This window comes from Buteo buteo, chromosome 13, assembly GCF_964188355.1.
Source record: "Buteo buteo chromosome 13, bButBut1.hap1.1, whole genome shotgun sequence".
Classification (NCBI taxonomy): domain Eukaryota; kingdom Metazoa; phylum Chordata; class Aves; order Accipitriformes; family Accipitridae; genus Buteo; species Buteo buteo.
In genome coordinates, this window is record NC_134183.1 from 29,103,913 (window position 1) to 29,117,915 (window position 14,003).

The 14,003-nt window shown below is 45.9% G+C and overlaps 1 protein-coding gene across 8 annotated transcripts in view; it reads right to left on the reverse strand.

Annotated features, from left to right (window-relative positions):
- Positions 1 to 13,137, reverse strand: part of MYO5A (myosin VA) — a 105,530-nt gene extending 92,393 nt beyond the window's left edge. For all 8 annotated transcript variants that reach the window (XM_075045292.1, XM_075045290.1, XM_075045288.1 and 5 more), the window contains exon 1: positions 12,774 to 13,137. In XM_075045292.1, coding sequence (XP_074901393.1) covers positions 12,774 to 12,800 — 27 coding nt within the window. In that variant the 5' untranslated portion in view covers positions 12,801 to 13,137. The remainder of the gene's footprint in view (positions 1 to 12,773) is intronic.
- Positions 13,138 to 14,003: the final 866 nt, after the last annotated feature.

The following is a 14,003-nucleotide window of genomic DNA, read 5'->3' on the forward strand; positions in this document are numbered from 1 at the left end:
TTTAATCTTCTGCTCTGTGACTCACTCAGCTGCGATGCCGGTGGTACCCACCGCCGAAAACCACTGGACACCAATGGCAAGTCACACGCAACATGGGTTTGCCCGCACGATGCTTCTGACAGGGCTTAATTCAGGCCGTATTACCAACTACAGAAAAACAAAACACGTTTCAGGAACCCCCGTGCCGCTGCACCTGGGGCTCCCCGCCTGCCCCCTCCGCCTACGGGATTGCATACATCGCCAGCCACCGGCAAACCTACAGCTGAATAACCCGCAACAACAACCTGGCGAAACAGCAGTACTTCTGTCTTGCTTGCTGCAGTACGCTATTCTCATTTAATTCAGCACACTTCCCCAGAAATGTTCGTTTAAAGTAAATCAGGCTTCAAAAGATAGATTCAAAGAAAAATCAGTGTTTAAGAAAATGTTGTGTTTGGAACAGTTTTGATCTCTAGACCTGTCAAAGAAATGAACACAGCCCTGAAAGGTCTTCAGAAAAGATGGCAACTACAGCTACTTCAAAACCACCAGTGTTCTGGTCACTACTTGAGACACAAACCAGCTAAATAACCACAATAAGATCAGCAAAAACATTGAGCAGAAGTGTGACGCCTACCCCAGACTGAGCAACAGGAAAATATCCTGACTCACACAAAACTTCATTTGGGGTCATATCCACACAGAGAGGCATACTCTGTATTGCATTTCGATCCATACCACCAAAACGAAGGCCAACGCTGAATTATATATGTTAGTGATTTCAAAAAGAAGTTAATTATAAGTCTGCCTTAAAACACCTAATTCGTCCAACCTGAAAAACATGTTACAAGAGTTGCCAAAGACTGGCCACAAAAAATTTAGGGGCAAATTTAAGGGCAAAACTACAGCCATCCCCTGAATATAAAGGTAATGGGACATGTTGCATTGAAGAAAGAGTATTAGGAAAAGGATGCATGATTTCACCTTTGTGTCCTCACAGTGATTGTTGTGCATGTATTACAAAAATACTCCAATTCAGAATTTTTAAAAAAGCCAATACTTACGGAGTACATGAAAAAACATTCAACATGTCATGATTAACTCCACGGGTGCCTCAATTTAAGATCCAAGAAAACAAACATGAGGCCAAATGAAACAAGCGGTTGTAGGATTTTGTTTTAACGCTAAGATGATGCAAGCCATAATATAGACTTCACAGCGTAATTAACTAAATGCTGAAGTAAGTATTATTTCCAGACCACTGGTACAAATTCAGCCAAGACCCTCATGGCTTCTTATATATTTTTACGTGCTGATGTCACACAATGAAACCTTGATTCCATTGTCTCCAGTTCTTAAATGGATTGGAGATCTTACAGAAGCTTTTTATAATTATTTTCCCCAAAGTTTCTAGAAACCTCACCCACAGGAGGCAGGATAACCGAATCGTTTCTCGCGACATGCGACGCAGCCCAAGTTTTGCTTGGGGACAGAAGGGGCTGATAGTGGTGGCTGCAGCTGGTTGTTCATCCTGGGTTCATACACGCAGAAAGAAGAAGCGTTGTCTTTTGTCTGAGTGCCTCTGCTGCAGCGCAGAGCCATCTGCATCACTGCCATGAGATTATTTGGTGTCTCTAGCACTTGCTTAGGCAGGAAGGGAAAACAAAGGGTGTATTGATCAGACAGATGCACTGCACCGTGCCATGCTACAGAGCTGGAGTTTGAAACAAGAAGTTATTGAGAAAAAAATAGTGGAGCTGTAATTGATCACCTAGTTCACAGAGGTGAAATAAGGCTAAATTTTCTGATATCTGTAAAACATCTGGAGTATGGGCAATTGCCGAATTAACTGTGAAAGCTTAATTTAAAAGTTAAAAATGAAAGGAAAGATATTTGGCATAAACTTTGATAGTACATAAGGCTGTACTTTTCCGAGCATCTTTCTGTAAAGTTGAGCTCAAGTCCAAACAGTATTCTTTTGCTTTTACTTAATCCTAGCCCCACCCCCCCAAAAGTCACACTGAAAGTAGAACACCTGCTTGAGGTTCTAAAAATCCAAAATTAACTGATTATTTTTGTTAGAATGACACAGAAGCCCCAGGCTGAGATGTAGTTACATCATTAAACCAGAGTTTTTACTGACTTACCTTGAGTTATTCGGGGAAAAACTAGTTTTACTCAGCTAACCCAGAGCATAACTCTGTCATTTTGGTGAAGTCCACACCACAAACTCCTTTCTGCCATATTACAACAGCAACCTGACATCAGTGAAGCACATCTAATGAACCTATATTTAGTCCCACCATTTTTGCATGGGAAATTAACAGTAAGTTCCCATGCAAGGAAACCAGAATGACCTGGTATGAAGAACCTGGCAAGCTCTAACTTAAAACCAGCGAGCAGAGTTAAACCTCCCCACGAGCCTCCACAAGTGTCAGGGGAAGCTGTGAAAGCAGAACTAGGGTTAACGGCCACAGTGTTGCTCTCGGAAACTCTCCGGCGAGAGCGGCTGCGTTTCTTCCCCTGCAATCTTCAGTCCTGCCCTCGTAAGTCGCCGGCGCGAAAAGCGCACACACGAGTCGAGGCGTTGGGTGCAGCGGGGCTGAGCTGGCTGCGAGCACCGCCGGGACCCGACTGCTGCCTGCTCCAGCCCATTTCATTAGTGCAATTCTAACCCTGATTAGCACGAGAAATTATGGAAAACACCGATGTTGGAGGGGGGAGTGAAATTAAAACCTTTCACGCTCATTGGAAATTGTAAACCATATTGGGCGTTAGAGAAACTATTCCACTCCTTTTCTCTACAAGCATTATCTATTCGATTGTTTGCAAAAACTCTCTATTGCCTTTGTATTTCCAATACATAAGATTGTCACAAGGAAGAAGGGCGCTCTGACATCAAATTCTAACAACTTCTGCAAATGCTCCTCCTCATATAAGATTCTTCTAAGGGACACAATGTCCTAAACAACGAAATTATTGTCTGGCATGTCTGAAAAAGTCTTCTTTATATATCTCCAGATCATAAGTCAAAACTCTACTTATTTTAAACCTTTACTAATAAACTTATACAAATAATTATATACTTGGCTATACAGCCTTCACCTACGTTAAAACCAAGAAAACAACCAAACATATTCTACTTACTTTAACATACATACAGTCTAAACCATCTATTTCCATCCCACATCTCTCGTAATACAGATTTTCAGCACTTTCAGAGGCAGTTGGTGTTTCCTTTCCAGGCAAAACAGGCTCAGTCTCCATTGAAAATATTTCCGTATTTCTTGTATTGGTGTACACTAACTCATAAGGCAACTTGGGAATCTCTCTGGTTTCCTCAGCAAAACAACTGAGGTCATCTGCTTTAAAGATACTTATGAATAACCCATGGAGTCTGCAGAGAGTAACGTGTGACAAGCCATGTTGGGGCAATGAATTCCCACATTGTTAGACAGACTCATAGTATTTTTAGTTTATTTCTCTGGCTCTGCAAAGTAAATCACAAAGTAATTGCAAAATTCTCATGTCTTCCGATAATCACATGGAAGAACTCAAAGACACTGTTGGTAATTGCAGCAAGACTTCATCATTTTTCATATCCCTTTACAAAAAAGAGACCATCTGGGTATGAAAGTCACTCAGATGAGAAGTCTCTGTTCTTCTATATTTAGGACTGTAAGCTAGAAATGTGCAGTTTACATCCAACCACACAGCAATCTTAGGAAACTTGACACAAGAAGTCACACGTCGTATTTCCCCCTTGTGTTAACTACTATAAAGATGGAATGAGAGCTCTTCAAAGCAATGCTGCTTTAGCCTTTACATTTCATTTTAAAGCGAGGGCTCTCATCAGACCACAGTGTAAGTAAGTAGCCTGGAAGAGTCTGCTCTCAACCATCCCCACTGTCTCCTAAGAGCTAAACTCAACAAGCCACTTCTGCTAATTACCAGTGGCAGCTTTTATTCTATGTGAACTACCCTGGCAGCCTTACCTACAGCCACACCTGAAGAGGGGTTAAAAGGCAAAAATGAAGACTTGATAAGCAATGAGGGAAATGCAACAGCTTTCAAGATGTTCAGAAAATAACCACAACTTTCAGCAAACACCACGGAGGTAACAGACTTGAAGATGACCCTGCAGGCACAGCTGCATTCTGCATTCCTGACTGCTTCTCCTCCGCTTTAATCTTCATACTGCTCCCTCAGACCCTTCATCAGCATGGTGAGTTCTCATTCATACTTCCTTATTTGATGTTAGGTTTTTACCTTCTTCTCCCTCTAACATTGTAAGACGCTTTACCCCACCCTTGAGTACCACCTCCATGCCACTATTATTCAGGGAAAGATCTGTGACAACAATTGCTATAGTCCCCGATTAACAGGCCAAACAAATTAAATCCATGCCACTAAAGAGAACAGATGGTGTTAAGACACAAGATCTCTGCTTTTCTAAGTAATCCGTATTCACCTCTTCAGAATTTGCAGTAAAATTTGCAGACACTCACATTAAAAGTTGGGTCAGCATCTGCAATCCACAGACATTCAGTAAGAGTGAGGTCTTTAAACTTTTATTAGCAGTGCCTAATGTTTCCTGTGCTTACCTTCCAGCTGCTTAATGCCCAGGATTCAGCAAGAAGGGCACTCCTCTAAGGTAATCGCACCAAATGCTTGTCCTCTTTTTAAAAACAAACAAAAAAACACACACAAAAAAACCCCACAAACCTTTTAGCCAGCACTAACCCCTCTTTACATTTTATTTGTATATAAATAGACTGATGATAGAAATAAAACTACTAACTACAGCGATTAACTGAAAGCAGGCAGCAAAGCAGCTATATTGTGACAGAAAAGGCGTGGGTTATGACCCGGATGGCCAGGAACAGGAAGACCCCAAAATCATCAAGATCATCAGCTCGATAACTCTGGTGTTTTTCACATTTGCACAGTGCTGGGCAGTTCGGGTTATCCATCATCTCACACAGCATTTCACATTAGGCTGCTGCCTGTTGCAAACTGAGAAAGTGGGCTAGGCTAAAAGATGATGAGTGGAACCATTATCTCCCTGAGATTGTGGGGGTCCTGAAAGCAGAAGCTACTCCTGAAAATACACTCTTGCTATTAAATATTAAAATTGGGTTTTAAGTAGACAGGTCCTAACTTACTGCATCACTGCATACACAGAGCTAAACACAAAGAACTTGACAAGACAACATCCCTAGGATATGTTTTCATTTGTTTTCCTGCACAAATTATTCTGAGCAGGTATACAACAGCAAAGTTATTTCCCTGCAATAAGAGGAAATAGAGAATAAAAGGCCCAATCTTTCAGATTTACATGCTTGATTTCAAAGCATAAAATTAAGCAATGAGATTACTCACATGGAATAAAGATAAATCTCTGCAGGATCAGGCTTGAGCAAACCCAGGGTTGAGCAAAGCCAAGCAACACTGAGAACGAGGAAGAAATGATTCAGTCCTAAGCAAAGGGTGGCACAGAGCATGGCACTGGCACAGGCATGAAAGTGCTGTTCTCTGCCAGGAAAGTCACTAAAAGCCTTGCTATTAGCATTGGTAAACGAGGCCTTAGCAACCCAATCATACAACTCTCCATCCTGGATGCAGCTCAAAAGTAAAGCCAACAAAAGGAAAAAGTTACTGTACAAAGAGCCTTTGAATTCAGCACAGTTTGAATTTTCTCTATCTTCCATGACCTTTAGATAACAGGTTTAATTTCGTGCCTAATGCATTTCCCCTTATGTAAAAGTTTTGATACCAATTTAAACCAATCAAACTCTTAGGAGCATCGCCCCCAAAACAAAACTATGTATCTGTTGCGGTGTAGCATAAGCAGGGTTACGGTCTATTAAAATAACTTAAGCAGAAAGATACAGCTTGAGGAAAAAGCCAAAGTCACAGAGAAGATGAAAATTTCCAAGAACCATGGGTTTATCTGACCCTAACACCCTTGTATTTTCTGCAACAAGAACCACCTATAACTAAGGGAAAATAGGAAGCTCTTCCTTACTATTTCAGCAGCAGAGAAGACAAGCAGAAGGTGCACACTGCTGCTTCAACTCATTCGAGTAGTTTGCTAATGAAGCAGCAGGAACAATTGCCTTGCCCAAACGCCGTTTCTTGGCCCTGGGCCCAACTGTACAAATATTCACTATCAGAGTCAAGCACGATACACGCAGTAGTAAACACTGCTCCACTACAGTGAGCACAAAATTAGATCAGAGATAACCGCTGTACCTTCAAGCATGCGAAAGAAAATGCAACCAAGTAAAGGAGCTCAGGCTCCGCTCGTCCCTAACTTCATACATGCAAACCAACATAAGCTGACTTTAATCAAGACGCATAAAACAAACCACTGTCTCTTATCAGAGCTCTTGCTGCTTGACAGCACAAAGCGCAACTGGGTCCATTACCTTCCCCCTAGCCAAGATGCCTTTCAAACTAGCAATGTCTGCACATATGCTCATATATACGAGCAGGTATCAAAGACTCCAGTAATACAAGCAAGACTTCAAACAGGTACATATTTGGGTATGCTTTGTGTTTTCGAGCAATGAAATCTGAATTCAGTGACTGTCCCTGTAGGACCCCCCAAGTGGCCGGCTCTCTGAGGTCTGCTGCAGAGGCTGCTCTGACTTGCCAGAAATCCAGGCACCAGCCCACCGGTACCCACAGGACAGCAGACTCGCCAGCTGCGCGCTGCTTTTCCCTCACAGCAGAAACACCATCTATGATTAACCTTACCATCACTTCTTGCTTTTTTTAAATCCTATTAAAAATAGACCATCCAGAAACAGCGAAACCTTGCGATACCGGCCGTTTCTGTGACTTCCTCCAATTCAACTGGTTCAATGAGCAAATTTCAATAACAAAAATGCTTTCTTTAGTCCTACAGAGATTAAACAATGAGTCTCATTAAAGAAAGAGACAAATTACTTTTTTATTAGAACGCATGGAGAGGATTAAACTCCCAAAGGCCCTGTGAGGAGACCCGAAGAGCGAGGTACATCTGCCTGACCGGCTGCCTATCCCTTCCAACTCCACCTGGAGCTCTGGCTCACCAAAAGGTAACGGTGGTCACTGCACACATTTCCTGACATAGCAGGAGCTCGACAACACTTTATGTGATCATTTATTTATCTAAAAAATAATAGTAATCCATTACCTGAGCCATCTGGCACGTGCTATAAAATCACTGCAGTAGAAACTGACTGCAAATAACCAGTGGCAGCTCAATGTACAGACATTACTATTCTGCAAGGATTGTTGATGACACTTTGTGGGGGATCCCACATAATCCACTAATATCATTAGGTAAATGTTTTAACATGATCCTCCAAGAATTAAACAAATAAGACCAATTATTATAAATGGGACCTTCACAATTATTCTTTACACGTAACGAAGAATTCACACAACTTTCAGGATTAGGTCTACAGCAAAAAAAAAAAAAGTAACATAAAGCTATGATCTCTTCTCTCCCAGAAGTAGCTCCCAACAATGCTACACTTCCAGTGTTTCATTAGGCCTACAGGATATGCCTTCCCAAAAACTATTTGTGGGCTGCAAGAAGCTTTCACAACCAGCTTGCTACGTCTCCGGCCCCACCGCCCTGCCCAGGGTGGTATCATTTCCTCCTCCGGACACACGCGGCGCCCAGGGGAGCAGCTCTGGCGCAGACTGGGCTCCAGCTCAAACCACCACTCGTCTTGCTTCCCAAGGATCACAGTTTCTTTTAACAAGAAGATCACTGACATGTCGCAAAACTGCTGTTAGAAAGCTAAGAGTTTTTTCAGTTTCTTAGGCTGACGTGGTTGGCATTCAACTACAGGAAACTTTTTTTTTTTACAAAAACATAATAAAATGTCAAGGTTAGGCTAAACCAAGTATTGTTAGATGGCTGGGTAATTACATCCCCAGCACCTTCAGTTTAAAAGCAATAGGAATACAGTTGGTGCACACAGCTGTGAGTTGTCACTGGCAGAGTTGCGATCGCATTTATTCCAGTGACACAGCAGGTCTCTGAAGCAAAAAAGCAACTGAAATACCCCTTCTGCTGCTGCTGCATTAGATTTTTAGAAGAGGCAGAGATACAGTTATAAAATATACTGTAAAGGCTCACTGTCATTTGCAGATGTAATTGCTTGACAGTACACATTTGATTTCTGCAACAGCCTCTCTGCTCTGAACTGCACGGGTCCAACTCAGAAGCAGAGCGGGATGCCCAAGTTGAGCATGGAGACGAACGACTCGCATCTCTGCATTACTGGGCTGCGGGGCTCTGGAAGAACAAAGCAGCGATCTACTGAGACAACTGGTTACTGTTTAATGTTTAGAAAACACTTATGTCACATGCAATAGCTCAAACAGCAATATACAAGACTAATAATTAAGGCAGCTTTTTTTTCAACCCCCAAGAAAAGCCCGCTGATAAGCACAGAAATTTGGAAACACAGTTACATTTTCTCTCTTACGCTTGGCTTGTTTTTTGCTGTATTTCCCTCCCCGTATACCATTAACGCACCCAAGAAGAGCCATAACCTGGTCAGAATCTGCCTTTTGCCATTTTCGTTTGCAAGGACCCGGCACAACTGAAGGGGAAGACCAAGTCTTGTAATACCCTGGCTTCACACCCGAAGCAGCTGCCTGCACACAGCCCAGGAAAGCAAGAAAGGGCTCCTTGCGACGCCGGGGACTGCACAAGCGGTTTTTTGTTCTATGCAGTTCCCTCTGACACTTCCCTAACTCAATTTACTGCTTATAAACCCTCAAACTGAACCATTTCAAGGAGAGAGCGGCAGGACTGAAGGTCAGCTACTGAGTTCAGTTTGCCCAGACTGCGCTCTCCAGCAAAATCTGTTTACTGATTTCTCTACGTTCAAAGGAGTATTTCCACTCTCTTTTAAGTGAAATTGGATTAGGCCCTAAGTTAGGAGCAAGCTAGCTGGAGCTAGCTGCCCCTAATCTCTAAGATACTGGAAAGGGAAGAACATATTGGTAGCAGCAAGAATAAAAATAAATTAATGTCTAACTGAATGGATAGATAAATAAATAAATAAGCACATTGGACACAGACATACAAAACTGAAACATAAATCCCAAGAGGGCAAAGCAGCATGCTCTAGGAAAGCACAGCATGAAACACAAACAACTCAAACCCAGGGAAAAAAGGATGGAAATGGAGAAGAAAAATGACTGAATGACATCAACTCTTCACTCTGACTTTAAAAGAGGCAGCAAAAACACAGTGTCTGATCTCCTTTGTTAATTTTCACGTACAGGCAACGAGAGCACGTGCTGGAGGTCACGTGTCACAAAGGTGACATCTAACACGAAATGTGGTGGTTTGGCCAGTGTGGAGAAGTCAGATGAGTTCCAAGTCTAGGCAAAGCGTTCTCACTTGTTCTTGACTTCCAAGGAAAGCAGATTACGCTTAACAAAAGCCAATGCATAGTCTAGATTGTCCCTATCAATGTTTATGGGCCAGCAGAAGTAGGTGTTTATGGGTCAGCAGAAGTAGGTATGTATCTGTTGTTGGTCAACAGTTACTGAAATGCTGATCAACTACATCCAAGCACTGCTCAGCGGGGACAGAGAGATTCAGGAAACATATCAAGATTCTCCTAAGTTTGTTTCCAAAGTCAAAGAACCAAAACTTTCAGAAACAATCTTACAGCAGGACCACCAACCTGCCAATGACAGATGTCCAACAGGACAAGTTAAACAGAGCTCACAGGCATAATAATTTAAATAAGAATGCCTGGGATATAACCCATGGAGCAGTTTCAAACTGCTGCATCCCAAAATTGGAGCTAATGCCTTCAAGCAGTCTCTATTTGCAACAACACCAGGCACAGGAATACAAAGCCCACCCAGCACGGTTCGGGCCCATTGTTCACAACTACCTCCTGAGTGTGCTAGAGCCAGTCCTTTAACTTAAATACAAATTTCTAGATTAACTACGACCATGCACATCAATGAGGCTGTCTATATGGTCACCAAGTTTAGATATACACCCGGATGAATCAAAGGAACAGGGCTTTTCACAGGAGTGGCACAACTTCTTCAAAAATGTGTATTGCTGGTTTCTAACAAAAAATAATGTAGCTTGGGAAAATAAGAGTTCCTTTATGCTGTTTCAAGACAGCACATGTGGTTGGGACAGTGGGTGCTCTTTTTATACTTGCATGCAAAGAAACCAAATTTGAAGGCTTAACAATGCATATTAGCAAAACTGGACACACCGAAGCATACAGCATAAAGCCCCACTTCCACCAACAATAGCTGGGAAGAAGTCTACTTCTGTTCTCAGACAGACTTGAAGCGATGCTGACAACTTCTTTGCAACAGTGGTCCTCCAGTCATTAACATAATTTTACAAACTGTTGTTCCAAGTAACTCACGTGAACACAGCTACCTGAACAGCTCAGGCAAGCTGGGATGTGGGTTTCCAGTGGGAGAGGGTGAGAGCGCTGCCAGGTACTGCACTTCAGGACACACACATGCACACACAGAGTCAGCAACGATGTGCTGCAAATTCATACCCTACCCCGCTCGCCAGCAAAATATCTATGCCAATACCATATGTTAAGTGTCGATGCTATCCTGGAAGCTCTGGTACTTTAAGCAGCTGTCCTGAATGACAATCCTGACTCTGCCTGCCCGTATAAAAAAGATGTGAAAGTCGCTCCTCCTGTGCCTACATATGGCTCTAAAGAGGACAAGAACAGCCTGTGGTGTGAGAGTAAAGCACAGAAGAATTCTCGCTGGCCTTCGTCACCCAGCCAGCCCCTATCAGAGGATCATCCCTGTGCTTGTCTGACTTTGTGTTTGCTCTTTTTACCTCTGCGTGCTATGACCTTAAATCCATTATTTATGTTACTTAATCAAGGATGAGATACTGAACGTGAATTAAACAGCATGATGGCTTTACTTGGGGAAAAAGCCAGCAGAGAGAGAAGACGGCAGAAGCAGTCCCTCTTGAAGGCCCAGCAGCTTTCCCACCCCGGCGCCCGATTCAGAGCCATGCCTTCCTTGGGAACTACAAGGGGCCCTGAACTTTCCACTGTAATGCAGTCCCAAGACAACAGGACACCCACATTTTTGGGGCAGCTTCTGGCCAAAGGATTTAACCACTCAAGGCAGTGAATTCAAGCTCAGACAGGGTTGGAAATTTAAAAAAAAAAAAAAAAAATTATTTCTGATCAACTCTTTACAAGACATTTTAATTCCATAATAAGAACATCTACAGAGAGAGATAAATCAAGAATACCTTTCCAAAATAACTCCTTACGCAGAGGACGTCTATTGGGCACCTGGGAACAACTCTGCAGTACCATTGCTCTTTTGACCAGAATGCTGATTTTCACCCCGTTTTGCCATGACAGTTAACAGAGATACTCTTCTGTGAGACACAAGACACCAAGATGCCTCATAACAACTAACGTGTTTAGCATTCTTTAGGGACTGCAGGCGTGCACCTCACTTCCTCACATTCAACCTCTCCTACACAAATATACTATTCAGATACGGTCAAGACTACTGAAAGGACTGTCCAGTCTGATTTGTACTGATGCACAGTCAACGTGCTGTCCACCGTATCTGAGCGGGAGGACTCTACAAATAAGGTGAGCTATTCATGCCAAAACAAAAAGGCCATTTCTTTTCCTTTCTCTCCTCACACAAAGAGCTAGACTGGAGATAATTTCAGAGTATTTCATAAAGTGGCTGAAGGATGTAGATGGCACGGCTTTCGATAAAACACACTTTGACTGTGCAAGCTTTTTGAAAGAAGTATTTGGAGTCTGCTATGTTGTACCGTGGTGCTCGGTTCTGGTGACCCCAGTGATCCCTTCTGCCCTTAAAAACCTGCGGTCTACCCCTTTTTCTCAGATTTTTGCACTAGATCAAGGCAGAGCAATGAAAACAATGCATTGCTAGTGGATAAAACACCACTTCCCCAGCTCTCGATTTGCAGGCTTTGCCACCATCAAGATGCGTAGGGCAGTAACTGTTTCCGGGTAGAAGCTGACGAGATACTAACACCCAAGACTAAAAAGATGAGAAAAACGTCCGTTTGAAAAGCGTGCGAGAGTCACGCACCGCATCGCTGCTGACTGCAGGGCCGCTGAACGACTGCCAAAAGAAGACGTATAATCGAAGGGTGCAGTGTCACCAGGAAGGCTAGCTTAATATCAAAGCGTCTGTGTTGTAGAAGGTGTTTTTCCACCCGGAACGGGACGGTATTTCTGAAGGAGACAGCCGAGCAGCACGGAACCGCGTGGAACGACCGTTCCAAGCCAAAGCGCTTCTCCCAAGGATCGGCGCATCCCACCGAGCCGCCCCAGCCGCCTGCTCCCGGCCAGTCCCCGGTGCCCACGACGGGAAGGGCGGGCAGCACGGCCGGTTCCCCTGCGGTGCTCTGCGGGCGGGCGCCGCCGCAGCGCCGCTGCCTCCCCGCCGCCCTCCGCCCGGCCCGGCCCGGCCCGGCCCGGCCCGGCGGGCAGAGCCTCTCCGGGGAGCGGCGGCGCGGCGGGGCCGTGACTCACGCACCGGCGGCGGGGACCGGCCCCCGCGCCCCGCCGGGATGCGGGTCCATCTCGGGGCGGCTGCCGGGGCCGCGGATGGCAGCGCCGGCCCCTGCCCGCGCCCTCCCTCCCTCCGCTCGGCGCGGGGAGCGGGGCCGCCCGCCCGCCCGGGCCGAGCCGCGCTCCCCCCCCCCCGTTGCCGCCGCCTCGCCCGCCCCCGCGCAGCCCCCGGCCCCGCCGCCGCCCTACCTTCGTGTAGAGCTCGGAGGCTGCCATGGCGCAGGGCGCGGGCAGGCGGCCCCTCTGCGGCAGCCCGGCGGCGGGAGGCGGAGGCGGCGGAGGGAGGGAGCGGAGGGAGGGAGCGAGGGAGGGAGGGAGCGAGGGAAGGAGGATGCTCAGGCGGCGGCCCGGGCGCGGCGCGCCATGTTGCTACCTGGCGGGCGGCGGGGCTGCCGCCGCTCTGTGCATTGTGGGAGCGGCGGGCAGGGAGGCGGGCGCGATGCCTCCCACCGGCGGGCCCCCGGCCTCGGAGCCCGAGCCCCGGGGGTCGCGCAGGGGCTGTACCGAGGGCGGAGGACCGAGGAGCGGGGCTGCGAAAGCCCCGCGGCGGCCGCCCGCCCCCCGCCGCCAGCCCCGGCTCAGCCCGCTCCTCCCCCGCCTCGGCGCGGCCCCACAGCGGCCTCCCGCTTTGTGCCAGAACCGGCGTTCCTGCCGCTCTCCTCGTCCTGCTTTTGGGGGTTGGGGTTGGTTTGGGTTTTTTAACTCTTCTCCTGGGCTGAACAAATGACTCGCTTCTTCATCAGGGACGTTTGTAATTTCTGTTGCTCTCCAGCCCGTGTACCGCCTCAAGTGCTCTGCAGCCCGGGCGTCACCAGCGCCAGGTACAGGGGAGCGATCCCTTCCTTCCACGGGCAGCTCTCCTCTTAACGCAGCCAGGAGATGAGCCTTCGGTGCGGCAGCCTCAGCTTACTGGATTTACATCTGGGTTACAGCCTGCTCCAGCCTCTGTGCGCCCGGCTGCCATCCTACCCCACCTGTCCCGTTACTCCCATTGTGCGTTTCCGCATGTGTTTCTCAGGTGCCAGCTTTCCCGTTTTTTGTTTTCTCTCTCTGATTCTGATCCCATCCTTCGAATTGTTTACAGCCTCTTCCAGCTTGATTGCATCTTTACCATTCAAACCACTAATGAAAACACCGAAGACAACTGGGCCCAAGACAGTTCCTTCAATAAGCAAGTCCAGTTCCCACCACAGAATGAAGGTACACATCTTTGAAAAGTTTAACATCCATGTCAAAAGAGAATGAAAAGCATAATCCATGTTCTGCCTAGGTCTTGAGACGGCACCTCATTGTTTCAAGGATCATTAATGCATGTTTTTTACAGCTCACATTATGGCAAGAGTTCTTTTGACAGCAGAACTGAGCTATTACTATCTTCCTGTATTTTCCTTTTTCACCTTGGGAATGCATCCTACCAGC